The sequence below is a fragment of the Pan troglodytes genome, chromosome X (genome assembly GCF_028858775.2).
Source record: "Pan troglodytes isolate AG18354 chromosome X, NHGRI_mPanTro3-v2.0_pri, whole genome shotgun sequence".
Classification (NCBI taxonomy): domain Eukaryota; kingdom Metazoa; phylum Chordata; class Mammalia; order Primates; family Hominidae; genus Pan; species Pan troglodytes.
Window position 1 is genome coordinate 49,528,251 of NC_072421.2, and position 14,520 is coordinate 49,542,770.

The 14,520-nt window shown below is 52.2% G+C and overlaps 2 protein-coding genes and 1 pseudogene across 3 annotated transcripts in view; 1 reads left to right on the forward strand and 2 right to left on the reverse strand.

Annotated features, from left to right (window-relative positions):
* CACNA1F (calcium voltage-gated channel subunit alpha1 F) overlaps nucleotides 1-2,897 on the reverse strand; it is a 28,608-nt gene extending 25,711 nt beyond the window's left edge. Inside the window, exons 1-5 of the mRNA XM_016944118.2 lie at nucleotides 2,787-2,897; nucleotides 1,214-1,228; nucleotides 738-843; nucleotides 386-525; nucleotides 3-145 (exon numbers count right to left, since the gene is read on the reverse strand). Coding sequence (XP_016799607.1) covers nucleotides 3-145; nucleotides 386-525; nucleotides 738-843; nucleotides 1,214-1,228; nucleotides 2,787-2,851 — 469 coding nt within the window. The 5' untranslated portion in view covers nucleotides 2,852-2,897. The remainder of the gene's footprint in view (nucleotides 1-2; nucleotides 146-385; nucleotides 526-737; nucleotides 844-1,213; nucleotides 1,229-2,786) is intronic.
* The window catches only part of CCDC22 (coiled-coil domain containing 22), a 20,006-nt gene continuing 5,486 nt past the window's right edge, over nucleotides 1-14,520 (forward strand). The window contains exons 1-9 of one of the 2 annotated variants that reach the window (XM_063804285.1): nucleotides 1-177; nucleotides 2,224-2,328; nucleotides 4,106-4,198; nucleotides 4,827-5,229; nucleotides 6,626-6,803; nucleotides 11,537-11,669; nucleotides 12,407-12,513; nucleotides 12,639-12,705; nucleotides 12,805-12,983. In XM_063804285.1, coding sequence (XP_063660355.1) covers nucleotides 5,180-5,229; nucleotides 6,626-6,803; nucleotides 11,537-11,669; nucleotides 12,407-12,513; nucleotides 12,639-12,705; nucleotides 12,805-12,983 — 714 coding nt within the window. In that variant the 5' untranslated portion in view covers nucleotides 1-177; nucleotides 2,224-2,328; nucleotides 4,106-4,198; nucleotides 4,827-5,179. Of the gene's footprint in view, nucleotides 178-697; nucleotides 1,284-2,223; nucleotides 2,329-4,105; nucleotides 4,199-4,826; nucleotides 5,230-6,625; nucleotides 6,804-11,536; nucleotides 11,670-12,406; nucleotides 12,514-12,638; nucleotides 12,706-12,804; nucleotides 12,984-14,520 lie in introns of those variants that run through there. The other variant, XM_016943635.4, reaches the window with a different exon arrangement.
* LOC107971013 (heat shock protein beta-1-like) lies at nucleotides 3,412-4,156 on the reverse strand (annotated as a pseudogene).

The window sequence follows — 14,520 nt, forward strand, 5'->3', positions numbered from 1 at the left end:
ACTCGGGACCCCAGACACCAGCCTCAGTGGCCGCAGCACCCGAAACGCCCTCAATGCCTTCACATCGAAGCCTCCTGGCTTTCCCCCGGTGTGCGGGGCGTCGCCTGGCCGTCCGGGGCCCTGCTCCAGCAGAACGCTGAACAGCCTGATGGGGGAGCACCGGGCAGGGAGGCGGAGGTCAGGTCTTGGGATTCCCCCCTCCACCCTAACCTTCTCAGAAAAGCACAAGTCCCTGTAACTAGAAATAGAAATGGGTTTTAATAATATTCCTGATTCTGGCTGCCGAATGGGGGCGGTCTGAAAGAGTCGCTTTCCTGAGCCCAGAATTCAGCGGGCCTGACGGTAGGAAGGCGACTAGGGTGGGGTGCCTCCCGCAGACGCGCACCCGACCACGACGATGATGAAGTCGAGTAGGTTCCAGCCATTGCGGATGTAGGCGCTGGGGTGGAGCACCAGCCCGTAGGCCACGATCTTGAGCACCGTCTCCACAGTGAAAATCACCAGGAATACGTACTCCACCTGCTCCTGGGAGTGGGACCGGGGGGCGGGTCGGGAAGTCGGGGAGTTATTTGAAGGCGAGGTTTGACGGGGGCGTGGGGAGCATAGTCAGGACCGAGGGTGGGGCTGAGCCAGGCAGGGCCATCCGGGTCAGAGAGGGGGCGGGGTCTGGCTGGAAGGAGTGAGCTCTACTGGGGCTCTATTTGGCTGGGAACTGGCTGGGGCGGGGCGGGCCTTACCAGGTTGTGGTTGGCAGTGTTGGAGTCATCCTCAGGGAAGGGGATGTAAACTCCCAGGGCCACGCAGTTGGCAAAGATGGTCAGCAGGATGAGGATGTCGAAGGGCCTCAGGTGGACACAGTCAAGGACCCTGGCAGAGTGGCATTGGAACCCCCCTACTCCCTTGGGAACCTCCCACCCAGTGCTGACCCTTGACGCCCAAGGTGACAGGTCCTGGCATTCTCGACCCCTGCCCTGACAAGGCCTTGACTTTGTCCCTCCTGGAAACCTTAACCATCCCCAACTCTTGCTGTGATTCAGTCCTTGACTCTTGAACCCTGGTGACCTTTGCCTTTCTGAACCTGCCCCCCAACCCAGTTCTTGACTCTTGACCTTGATGATCTCAGCCCTCCTCTATTCCAGCCCTGACCCAATTCTTTACTCCTGGTACCCTGATGACCCTTACCCCTGGGCCCTGCCCCTGCCTTCCAGGATGCTTCCACTCCACGATGCTGATGCAGGACCGTCGCAGAGGATTGGCCAGGGTGAGGCAGAAGAGTGCCCGAGGTGACCGCGGGGCACTGGCCACTGCCACTGTCTTGTGCTTGCTGTGCTGGTTTCTTCGCTTAGGGGTCCCTAGGCCTGATGCCCCACTGCTTTCACCTTCCACAGCTGGGGGCCCGGGGCACAGCCCCCATTCGGGACCAGGGCCTGCCCCATTGGCTGGACTGGGCTCTGGGGTGGTGTCTATATGGAGAAACTGTGTCAGGGAGGGACAGGGTATTGGGGCAATTGTGGCTGCTTCCTACCTGATCCTGTCCCTCTGTTTGAAGGAAGGAGAGAAGAGCATGGAAAATTAGGGAGAACTGGGAGTAGCTGGGTTAAGGACTGGGAAGTAAGAGTGTTCGAATTAAGATTAGGGCTAGAGTGAGAGTTTATAGGGGAGTGAAGGTGAGATTACATTTCCAAGTGAAGTAGGGTTTGGTGTTTAAGTTGGGGGTAGAGTTTAAATTGCCATGGGGTGGGCGAATTTAAGGTTAAATTTGAGTGGTGGGTTTTGGGTTAGGGTGGGGATGGGTTTAGACATAGGTAGGAGTGGAGTTTTGTCTAAGGGTTAGGACTGGGTATTTTGAATTGGAATTAGAATTAGGATACAGGTTAGGGTCGAAGTTGAGTTTTGAGTGGGACTTGAATTTTGCATTGGGGTTTTCAGCTAAGGCCACTCCCGGTTCCCATGGTCTCGTTTCAGCCTCAGAGGGCGGTAGATTGGCCTGGTTAAGATTCCCAGCTTTGGATGAAACAAGCTGCCTGAGTTTAAATCCTGACTTTACCATTTGGTAGCTATGTGTTGCCTTGGGCAAATTATGTAATCTCTTTGAGCCTCAGTTTCCTTATCTGTATAATAAGGATGATAATAACAGTACCTAAAATATAGCGGTGTTATGAGGATTAAATGAGTTCAGAATCAAAAGAATGCCTGGCACATAGTGTTATTCCCATTTTGCAGATGAGAAAATTGAGAAGAAAAAGTTAAGTGACTTGCTGAAGTGGCTGAATGGGGAGTCACACTCAGTCTAACTCTAGAGCCCTCATGGCTTACTACCACCATCAAGTATGTGTTCTCTCTCTTTCTCTCTTTTGTTTTTGTTTTTTTTTTTAAAGGGTCTGTGCACTTTCTGGAAAGTCAGAGACTGCAATCACTAACAGTATTGACATCCCGGGGTTGAGGTTGAGGTTAGGTCACTTTAGGTCTGTATCTGGGGTGGGGTTTAGACTCTAACAGGGGTTTGCCTTCTGGCTGGTAGAGTTTGTGTTAGGTTTCAGGTGGGCATTTGGATAGGGGTCAGAGCCAGGATTGAGGTTGGGTTTCCTTTGGGAACTAAGGCTGTGGATGAGGCTGAGAGGCCATGGGGGGTGGTGTCTGGGTCAGGCTGAGCGTTAGGGCTCTGGTGGCAGAGAGGCTGTTTGGGGCTGGCTGGGATGGGGAACAGGGTGATGTGGTTCTTGTCCCCTAGAGGCTCTCTGGGGGTGGGGTCTGGGTGGGCAATGGGTGGGTCAGAGGGGCTCTACCTTGCTCCAAGGGTCTGCAGGGATGGAAGGATTCTCTCACCTTTCCCGCCTTCAGATTCCGACATCTTTCTTTCGAGATTGAAGGGCCATCTGCACACAACCCCCCTCTCTTCCCCCAGCTTTGGAGGGATTAAGGCCACAGGGCGGGGCAATAACAGTGTCGTATGGGAGGGTGGTGGTGGGGGTGCAAATGGGACGTTTGTGGGCCAGAGCCTGGCAACAGATGAAATATTTATCAAATATATACCTGCAGCAAACAGTCAAACTAAAATAAGAAAAACGATGTCATTTTCCAGTAGTATATGGAATTCGAAGTATGTAGGAAAAACCTAATATATGTGCAATATCTCTATGGAAAAAAGATCAAATATTATCAATTATTATTATTTTTAGAGACAGGGTCTTGCTCTGTCACCCAGGCTGGAGTGCAGTGGCGTGATCATAGCTCACAGTAGCGTTGAATTCCTGTGCTCAAGTGATCCTCTGACCTCAGCCTCTGTAGCTGGGACTGCAGGTGTGCACTACCATGCCCAACTATTTTTTTTTTTAAATTTTGGGTTGCTTCGAACTTTATTTGAGAACAACAGAAGATAAACCTATCAAAAGAACACACAGGTGGGTGCGGGGGCACGGCTAGTGGCGGCGGCCGGGGTGGGCATCCGGGCTAAGGCTTTTACTTGGCTGCGGACTGGTCGGATTTCGCAGCTCCTAGGCCCCCAAGCTGGGCCCGTGACTCCAAGGTGATCTCGTTGGACTGCGTGGCTAGCTTGGGCATGGGGGCCTCCACGGTCAGTGTGCCCTCAGGGGACAGGGAGGAGGAGACCTTGGTGGGGTCCACACCGGGGGGCAGCGTGTATTTCCGGGTGAAGCATCGGGAGATGTAGCCATGCTCGTCCTGCCGCTCCTCGTGCTTGCTGGTGATCTCCACCATGCCATCCTTGGTCTTGACCGTCAGCTCGTCGGAGGCGAAGTAGTTGATGTCCAGGGATACGCGCCAGCGGTCCGCTGTGGGCCGATTCTCCGAGACCCCGCTGCTGAGCTGCCGGCTGAGCGCGTAGCTGTAGGCGGGCGCGGCCACCGCGGGGCTCTCGACCGCGGCGGGGGCAGGGGACGCACGTAGCGGGGCCAGCCGCTGGTGCCGAACCACTGCGACCAGCCCGAAGGCCTGGTCAAAGAGGCGACTGTGCGGGTACCAGTCGCGGAAGGGGTCCCAGCTGGGGTCCCGCAGGAGCGAGAAGGGGACGCGGCGCTCGGTCATGCTGGCTGGCTCTGCTGGGGACGTCTGCTTGGACAAGTGTCAATTTTTTTTTTTTTTTAAGAGATGGTGTCTTGCTGTATTGCCCATGCCGGTCTCAAACTCCTGACCTCAAGCGATCCTCCCGTCTTGGCCTCCAAAACTGCTGGGATTGCAGGTGCGCGTCGGCTGTTCAAGAAATGGTTACATAGATTTCTTTTGCTTTATTTATTTATTTAGAGACGGAGTCTCGCTCTGTTGCCCAGGCTGGAGTGTAATGGCGCAATCTCAGCTCACTGCCACCTTCGCTCCCCCAGTTCAAGTGATTCTCCTGCCTCAGCCTCCCGAGTAGCTGGGACTACAGGCATGTGCCACCATGCCTGGCTAATTTTTCTCATTTTAGTAGAGAGGGGGGTTTCACCATGTTGGCCAGGCTGGTCTCGAACTCCTGACCTCAGGTGATCCACCCGACTCGGCCTCCCAAAGTGCTGGGATTACAGGCGTGAGCCACTGCACCCAGCCGGTTACATAGATATTTGCTGTGTAATTATTCTTTGGAGTGTACAAATGTGTATCATATTAAAGCATTTATTGAATGCATGGACACTAGTAACTATAACTTACATAGTGCTTTCTTATCTTATGTGTCAGGCACATAGTACAACGTGCTTTATATAAATTAATTCTGTTTTAATCCTAAAAAGCAGGTACTGTCAATAGTCCCATTTTACAGATGAGGAGACTAAGACACAGGGAAGTAGTCGCTTTGTGTTAAAATTCTGCCCTTAATGTGTACACTTTTATAGCCTAGAAGATGAATGCCGCCTTAAACGAATGAGTCAGGAAGCCCCTTTCTGTCCGGCCCCTCCACTCCCCACCACACGGGTTGTTCCTTTTTCCCTTGGAAGAGCCCACTGGACTGCAGGTGGAAGAACTACAGTTCCCAGCAGCTATTGCAAGCTCAACCTCCGTGCACACTCACCCCAGGCCTCACATCCGGCATGCGCCGTGCTCGCTCACAGAACTACACTTTCCAACTCTCCCCACACGACCCGTGACACTCTGTGGACCGCGAGCACGGAGCAGGGTTTCTACAGCTGCTCCCCACTTTCTCGGACCCGGTCCTGGACCCAGCCCCCGACTCCGACACGGCTCCACCATGGAGGAGGCGGACCGAATCCTCATCCATTCGCTGCGCCAGGCCGGCACGTAAGGACAGAGCCCCCGCCCACCCCCGAAGCCCACATCCGGGACTCTAAAGCCCAGGACCCCGTTTCCCGGGAACCTTAAAACCCGGGATCCTGACATTCAGGGCTCCAACTCCAGGATCCTAAGACCCTCACCCCCTTACACACACACACACACACACACACACACGCACACACGCACACACACCGCCCTCCCTGACACCGACATCAGAGGCCTCCCAAATCCTTTAACCATGATATTTGGTACACCCAAAGCTCTGGGACCCAGACACCTTGAGACGTTACAACCTTGAAACCTCAAGACCCGGAACCCTGTAATCTGGGGAATCTTAACATCAGTTCCCTGAGACCCTGTTATCTGGAGACCCTAAGACATCTGTGCCCTAAGAACCAGGGAGCGTAAAGCCCTAGGACCCTGGCACTCGGGGACTCCAAAAAATCCCTGGACCAGATACTTGGGATCCTTCAAACTCCAGTTCCCCAAACACCTGGGGCTTAAAAAAACCCAGGATTCTTTTTTTTTTTTTTTCCTTTTCCGAGATGGAGTCTCGCTCTGTCGCCTAGGCTGGAGTGCAGTGGCGTGATCTCAGCTCACTGCAGCCTCCGCCTCCCAGGTTCAAGTGATTCTCCTGCCTCAGCCTCCCAAGTAGCTGGTATTACAGCCGTGCGCCACCTTGCCCGGCTAATTTTTGTATTTTTAGCAGAGACAGGGTTTCACCATGTTGGTCAGGCTGGTCTCCAACTCCTGACCTCAAGTGATCTGCCCGCCTCCGCCTCCCAAAGTGCTGGGATTACAGGTGTGAGCCACCGCGCCCAGCCAAAAAAACCCAGAATTCTAAAATCTGACATCGGCATTTGGTCACCCTGACGCACGAAGACTCCTCCGTTCAGGGGCCCTAAAAACCTAGGATGCCAACATCTAGGGAGTCTGATTTTTGTATTGCTTGAAACTAGGTGGTCTTGATATTCAGGGATCTTGATACCCAGGGACCCTGACATTTGGAACTTCTGAAAACAGCAGCCTCCTAAAATCTAGTCTTCTCAAAACTCTAGCAGCTCAATATGTATGCAAAGAACATACTATCTGGGAACCAAGAAACCCAGAGATTGTGCCACCTGGACCCTTTCACCTTCCCAGACTCCCAAATTTTGATATTTTTCTAAACTGAGTTCTCTTCCACCCACCATTCTCCCACTCCAAGATCTTAGGACTTGAGGATTTCCCTAGTTCCTGGTTTTCCAAATGGAAGTCACAGTCACCAACATCCAGGATCTGTCTGAACTGTAGGCATCCTCCCTGCCCCGACCCTGGTACTAGTGTTTCCAAAAGGCTGCAGGGCTCAGCCTGATCCCTGTTGCCTGACTATTCCTGCGATCAAGCTGGTCCCCTTCTTCAGGGCAGTTCCTCCAGATGTGCAGACCTTGCGCGCCTTCACCACTGAGCTGGTTGTAGAGGCTGTGGTCCGCTGCCTGCGTGTGATCAACCCTGCGGTGGGCTCTGGCCTCAGCCCTCTGCTGCCTCTTGCCATGTCTGCCCGGTTCCGCCTGGCCATGAGCCTGGCTCAGGCCTGCATGGTGAGTGGCCCTCCTCCTAATGCACACATCCTCTTCCTTCCTCTTTTACAAAGTAACCAAGTTCCTTTGCAACACTTGCCTTTCCTCTGCAACACTTGCCTTTCCTCTGTCATTTTTCCTGCGGCTTAGTTTTCATTAGTGGTTAAGGCTGCTGACTGTACTGCCAAACTGCCTGAGTAGTTTAGATCCTAGCCCCACCACTTGGTAACTGTGTGACCCTAACCCTTCTGGGCCCCAGTTTTCCTATTTGTGAAATGGAGATGATAAATGTAGGGCTTTTATGAGGAGCAAATGAGTTTATCCAGTTTGCACCTGGGCTGCTCCTGGCTTCTATGTTTTAAATTTAGCTGCAAAATACCACCCCCACCCCATAGTATCCATTTCCTAATTCCAGAAAATACTCTGTCTGGGTCATATACTCCTAAACTAATCACTCTGTGCTCTGATTGGCCCAGTCTGGATGACATGGTCATTCCTTTTTTTTTTTTTTTTTGAGATGGAGTCTCACTTTGTCGCCCAAGCTGGAGTGCAGTGGTGCGATCTTGGCTCACTGCAACCTCTGCCTCCCGGGTTCAAGCAATTCTCCTGCCTCAGCCTCCCGAGTAGCTGGGACTACAGGCGTGTGCCACCACACCCAACTAATTTTCATGTTTTTAGTAGAGACGGGGTTTCACCATGTTGGCCAGGATGGTTTTAATCTCTTGACCTCATGATCCACCTGCCTTGGCCTCCCAAAGTGCTGGGATTACAGGAGTGAGCCACCGTGCCCAGCCTTTTCTTTTCTTTTTTTCTTTTTTTTTTTTTTTGATGTGAAGTCTCTCTCTGTCACCCAAGCTGGAATGCAGTGGCGTGATCTCAGCTCACGGCTCACTGCAACCTCCGTCTCCTGGGTTCAAGTGATTCTCCTGCCTCAGCCTCCCGAGTAGCTGGGACTACAGGCATGCACCACCATGCTCGGTTAATTTTTGTATTTTTAGTACAGACGGGGTTTCACTATGTTGGCTAGGCTGGTCTTGAACTCCTGACCTCGTGATCTGCCCACTTCGGCCTCCCAAAGTGCTGGGATTACAGGCGTGAGCCACCGCGCCCGGCCGACACGGTCATTCCTATAGGACACTGTGATTAGCCACTCCTTCAGGATCCCGTGGAGTTGGGATAAGGATGATTACCCAAAGAAAGGCATGCTGGTTACCCAAAAGAGTGTCTGCTATATTACCTCTGTGGGAACCACATATCCTGCCTCTGCTAAGAGCAATTCCAACAATGTCTCTGTGACAGAATAAATAAAGTGCTTTTCTTTTAAAAAATATTTTAATTTTTTTAGAGGTAAGTGTCTTGCTATATTGCCCAGGCTGGTCTTGAACTCCTGGCCTCAAGAGATTCTCCTGCCTCTGCCTCACTAGTAGCTAGGACTATAGGCACATGCCACCCTGCCCGAGAATTTTTTAATTTTTCGTAGAGACGGGGTCTCGCTTTTGTAGAGATGTTGCCCAGGCTGGTCTCAAGCTCCTGGCCTCAAGCAATCTTCCCGCCTTGGCCTCCTGAGTAGTTGGGACTACAGGCGTGCACCACTGTGCCTGGTAAAGAGCCATTCTGATGAAACACTCACCCATTCCCAGTATAGAGCTGAGTCCAGGAGTCCAGTTCCTGTATTCAAGAGCTGCAAGTAATGCCACTCCCCCTGGCTCACTCACTCTGTGACTTTGGGCCAGTCTTTTTGTTTTTGAAGCCCAGGCTGGAGTGCAGTGGCACAATCTCGGCTTACTGCAACCTCCTCCGCCTCCCGGGTTCCAGCAATTCTCCTGCCTCAGCCTCCCGAGTGGCTGGGATTACAGGTGTCTGCCACTGTGCCTGGCTAATTTTTTTGTATTTTTAGTGGAGACGGGGTTTCACCATCTTGGCCAGGCTGGTCTCGAACTCCTGACCTTGTGATCCACCCACCTCAGCCTCCCAAAGTGTTGGGATTACAGGTGTGAGCCACCGCGTCTGGCTCTCTTAACCTTTTTGAGGCTAAGTTTCCACATGTGTAAAATGGGTATAAGAATTGTAGCTACTGTATAGGGTTGCTGTGAGGATTAAACATGAGTTAATGTGTGAAAAGCTGGTTATAATAAGCTTTGCATAAATGGGATTACTATTATTGGATAGGTCCGATCTGGAACCTGTGGCTACATAGTGAATGGAAACACTTTGAACTGACCCAGGAAGTATATGGTGGTGGAGGGACGATAGAGTAACTACCGTGAAAACTTTCATTTAGATGTAGGGGACTGGGTGGCTAGAGTTGTTAAATTTGGGCCTTGCTTGTGCAGTCTCTGTCTCTTAGCAACAGGTCTCAGAGCTCCATCCATCCCTTCGCTCTCAGGTTCACCCAGCTCTCAGGAGTTGTCACATTGTTCTCTCTGGGGCTCTTGGTGGCCTTATGAGGCAGGCAGTCTGTCCCCTGGCCCAGGACTGTATGTATTCTTAAGGTTAGCACTTAATAGGGGGGAAGTTATGTCTTCTGTTTGCAGAGGAGAGTACACAGCAGGAGGTGTTGAGGTGGGGGCTCAGGCTTCCCGCAGTTCTCTGTTCTTCTCTCAGTGCTGTCTCTCTTGGATTTTGTTTACCTGCTTTTGCTTACATTGATTTTAGTGGGGGTTAGTGACTATGGCTTTTCCAGTGGCCAGGAGGTACATGTGGGCTGGGCACGTTGGCTCTTGCATGTAATCCCAGCACTTTGGGAGTCTGAGGTGGGAGGATCAGTTGAGCCCAGGAGCTCGAGATCAGCCTGGGCAACATAGTGAGACCCCCATCTCTACAAAAAATAAAAAAAAATAGCTGGGCATGGTGGCACACGCCTGTGGTCCCAGCTACGTGGGAGGCTGAGGTAGGAGGATTGCTTGAGCCTGGGAGGTCCAGGCTGCAGTGGGCTGTGATTGTGCCACTGCACTCTAGCTTGGGAAACAGAGTGAAACCCCATCTCCAAAAAAAAAAAAAAAAAAAATACTGGGGACGGTGGCTCCTGTAATTCCAGCACTTTGGGAGGTGGAGGCGGGCAGATCACCAGAGGTCAGGAGTTTGAGACCAGCCTGGCCAACCTGGCGAAACCCCGTCTCTACTAAAAATACAAAAATTAGCCTGGTGTGGTGGTGTGTGCCTGTAATCCCAGCTACTCAGGAGGCTGAGGCAGGAGAATCGCTTGAACCCAGGAGGCGGAGGTTCCAGTGAGTCGAGATTGCACCACTGCACTCCAGCCTGAGCGACAGAGCAAGACTCTTGTTTCCAAAAAAATAAAAAACAGGTACATATGGTTGTCTGGCCCCCAGCAGCCTTGGTTTATCAGCAGCAGGCAAAAGGGGTTCTCTTAATCCAGCTGTGTGCTGTCCCTGTAGCCCCCCCTCAACTCAGCACTGCCATGTTCTGGCATCTTTTCTTCATATGCCCTGCTCCTGGCAACAGTTTCTGCACCTTAGCCACCTCCATATTTTGGCACCTTCCCCACTCCTGGAATGAGTTTCTATATCAGTCACAGCTCTTTGATTGCATATGTTGGAAAAAATCCAAAGTAAAATACCTTAAAAGCCAGTGGTTATACTTATTTGACCTTGAGCCTCCAAAATAAATATATCTTGCATTGTGACCCAGTATACTCCTAAGTATAGAATAATGATGGCTTCTAAGTGTACTCTGTGCCAGGCCCTGTGGTAAGTAACATGGTGTTAACTCATTTAATTCTCAGGACAACCTTCTGCTATATGTACTGTTGGTATACCCTCTTTCAGATGAAGAAAGTGAAGCACAGAGGGATTAAGTGATCTGCCTGAGGTCGTATAGTTGGTAAGAGGCAAAGCTTGGGTTTGAATCCAGGAAGTCTGCTTTCAGAGTCTATGCAGTTCCAAAGCAGTGGCAACTCTGGAAGAAAAAGGCTTTCCTAGGCCGGGTGTGGTGATTCCCACCTGTAATCCCAGCACTTTGGGAGGCTGAGGTGGGCAGATTGCTTGAGCCCAGGAGTTTGAGACCAGCCTGGCCAACATGGTGTAGCCCTGTCTGCACTAAAAATACAAAAAATAGCCGGGTGTGGTGGCACGCACCTGTAATCCCAGCTACTCGGGAGGCTGCGTGGGAGGATCACTTGAGCCCAGGAGGCAGAGGTTCCAGTGAGCCAAGATCACGCTACTGCACTCCAGCCTGAGCGACAGAGCGAGACCCTGTCTCAAAAAAAAAAAAAAAAAAAAAAAAAAAAGGGAAAAAGGCTTTCTTTCTCTCCTGGCCTGTTTCCTCAGTCCCCATCAGAACCCTCATGAGTCCTTTTGTTCTGAGCTATTGTGCTTCTGGTCTTTTTGTCCTGTTTATTTTTAGGCACTCTTTCTATAATAGGTAGATTTGCTCTTTACCTATGATATGGGCTCCAAATATTTTTTCCCAACTTGTCATTAACTTTTGACTTTGCTTATTCTATTTTCTTTAAATATTTTCTTTCTTTTCATGTATTCAAAAGTACCCATCTTTTCTTTTATGGCCTCTGGATTTTGAGTCATAGAAAGGCCAGAGCTTTAATCTTGTTTCTTTTCTCTGTAGCGTTGACTATCATCACTCTGTGACTCCCCCCAGGGCCCAGAGGCCTTGGGGAGCCGGGGGAGGTTGGGAGGGTGGTGGTTAGTGAGAAAGTAGGAGCGTTTTCAGCCTAGGCCCAAGTCTCCCAGGGCAGGAGGACCCTGCCTGCTTCCTGATAGCCGCCCACCAACCCTCAGGACCTGGGCTATCCCTTGGAGCTTGGCTATCAGAACTTCCTCTACCCCAGTGAGCCTGACCTCCGAGACCTGCTTCTCTTCTTGGCTGAGCGTCTGCCCACCGATGCCTCTGAGGATGCAGACCAGCCTGCAGGTACTGGGTGTCTGGGGTGTGGGCGGGGGCGGTGAGGGGAGAGGAGGGCCTTCTAGGGGCTGTAGGGCTGAGAGAGGTAGAGGTAGTAAAAAGGTTGATGGGTAGGGGTGGCGGTATGTGCCTTCAGGAGAGCTAGGCAGGAGGATTAGGCATCAGAGAGGGGCTGCAGGGCAGGGGGCAGGGGGCTGAGGTTGAGCTGACCCTGGTGGTGCGTTGGTGCGGGGAGGCGCCTCCCTGACTCAACCCCTGTGCCCTCCCTCTCTCTCACTTCGCTCTAACCACTTGGGCCTCCTGGGTGCTACTCAAACATACCCCAGTACACTCCCGCCTCTGCACCTTTGTATCGTTGGTTACCTTTCCCCTAGGTACCCTCATGGTTCACTCCCTTACCTCTTTGAGGTTAACCTCCTCTCCGCAGCCCTCTCCTGATCCCCACCTGGCTGCAGTCTAGATGGTATTCAGGATCCTATTCATGATCTCTCTCCTCTGCTAGCTTGCCGGCTCCCTGAGGGCAGGGACCTTTATCCCGTTTGTTCCACGAAGTAGCCCTAGTGTCTAGAACAGCGACCTGTACATAGTAGGTGCTCGGTGTTTGTTGAATGACTGAACGTGAGAACGCAAGCTGGATAGATGTGTATCTCTGGATGGGGGTCAGGAGTGGAGGCTGGTCTCCTAGGGTATGCCCTTTTGGATTTGCAGCATTGACATCTGATTCACTTCCTCCCTATCCCCCATAGGTGACTCAGCTATTCTCCTCCGGGCCATTGGGAGCAAAATTCGGGACCAGCTGGCACTGCCTTGGGTCCCGCCCCTCCTTCGCACTCCCAAGCTGCAGCACCTCCAGGTGAGACCCCTGACTCCCATGGATCTTCTCTTGTCCCCGTCTGGGTGCCCAGGGTTTTGGCTCCCTACCCCTGGCAACCCTCATCCCACTTCACCCTGGAGATTCTGAGCCTGCTCTCCCACCAGGGCTCAGCCCTCCAGAAGCCTTTCCATGCCAGCAGGCTGGTCGTGCCAGAATTGAGTTCCAGAGGCGGTGAGCATGAGGCTGTGGGGAGGGGTGAGGAGGAAGGTGGGGGGGACCCTCATAGCGTTGCCATGCGGCAGGGCCAGCTGACTCTGTTCCTGCCTCCAGAGCCACGGGAGTTCCAGGCGAGTCCCCTGCTGCTTCCAGTCCCTACCCAGGTGCCTCAGCCTGTTGGAAGGGTGGCCTCGCTCCTCGAACACCATGCCCTGCAGCTCTGCCAGCAGACGGGCCGGGACCGGCCAGGGGATGAGGACTGGGTCCACCGGACATCCCGCCTCCCACCCCAGGTACAGCCAGATGCCTGGCTCCCTGCTGTCTGGGCTGCTGCTCACTGACACTCCCGCTGGTCCTCTGCTCTCCTTCCCCACTTTGTCCCTCCCTTCCATTGTTTCCCCTCTGTGTGTGCTTACCTAGCTCCCCACCTGAAAGAACACTGGAGTCAGAAAAAAGGAGAACCTGGGACAAGTCAGTATCCCTCCTCAGAGCCTTGGTTTCCTGTGCTAAAAAATCGGGTAGTAATAGTGCTCTCCTCTCAGGGCAGTAGTTAGACTGAATAATGTGCGTGAGATTCCTGGCAACTGGAGCAATCCGGATTGGCTACCTGCCTTCATCATTCATTAATTCGTTCATTCATTTGGAGTCTTGCTCTGTCACCCAGGCTGGAGTGCAGTGGCGTGATCTCAGCACACTGCAACCTCCATCTCCCAGGTTCAAGCGATTCTCCTGCCTCAGCCTCCCAAGTAGCTGGGATTACAGGCTTGCACCACCACACCTGGCTAATTTTTATATTTTTAGTAGAGACAGGGTTTTGCCATGTTGGCTAGGCTGGTCTCGAATTCCTGACCTCAGGTGATCTGCCCACCTTGGCCTCCCAAAGTGTTGGGATTACAGGCATGAGCCACCGCACCCGGCCCTAATCTTTCTCTGTTTCTGCACTTGTCACTGATGTTCATTTTTCTGGTTTCTAGGTTTTTGCACAATTTCTGCCTGTCCCCATTATTCTAGTTCTGTGTTTTTGCTGCTCCTCTTTCTTACCTGTCTCCTCATTTCTGTACTGAATTCCTCTCTTGCTCTGTCTACCTATCTGTTCCCCCTTCTCCTCTGTCTACTTCTTTATCTGTCCCCTCTTCTTCTCTGTGCACCTCTTTATCTGTGTCCCCTTCTGCTCTGTCCACCTCTGTATCTCTCCCCTTCCTTGCTGTCCACCTATATATCTGTCACCCCTCTGCCTCTGTTTACTTCTTAATCTCTCTCCTCTTCCTCTCTGTCCACCTCTGTATCTGTTGCCCCTTCCCTCTGTCCCCTTATCTCTCCCTTCTTCCTCTCTGTCCACCTCTGTATTTGTCCCTCCTCCCCTTCTGTCCATCTCTTTATCTGTCCTCTCTTCTTCTTTTTTTTTGAGACGGGGTCTCGCTCTGTCACCCAGGCTGGACTACAGTGGCATGATCAGGGCTCAAGGCAGCCTCAAATTCCCGGGCTCAAGCAATCTTCCCACCTCAGGCATCTGAGTAGCTGGGTCTACAGGTGCATGCGCCCGGCTAATTTTTGTATTTTTTGTAGAGATGGGGTTTTGCCATGTTGACCAGGCTGGTCTCGAACTCCTGACGTGAAGCAATCCGCCCACCTTGGCCTCCCAAAGTGCTGGGATTACAGGCATGAGCCACCATGCCCAGCCCCCTCTTCTTCTCTGTCAACCTCTTTGTCCCCTCTTCTTCTCTATCCATCTCTGTATCTGTCCCCTCTTCCCCTCTGTCCACTTATCTGTCCCCTCTTCCTCTGTCCACCTCTGCATCTGTCCCCTCCTTCTCTCTGTCCACCTGTCAC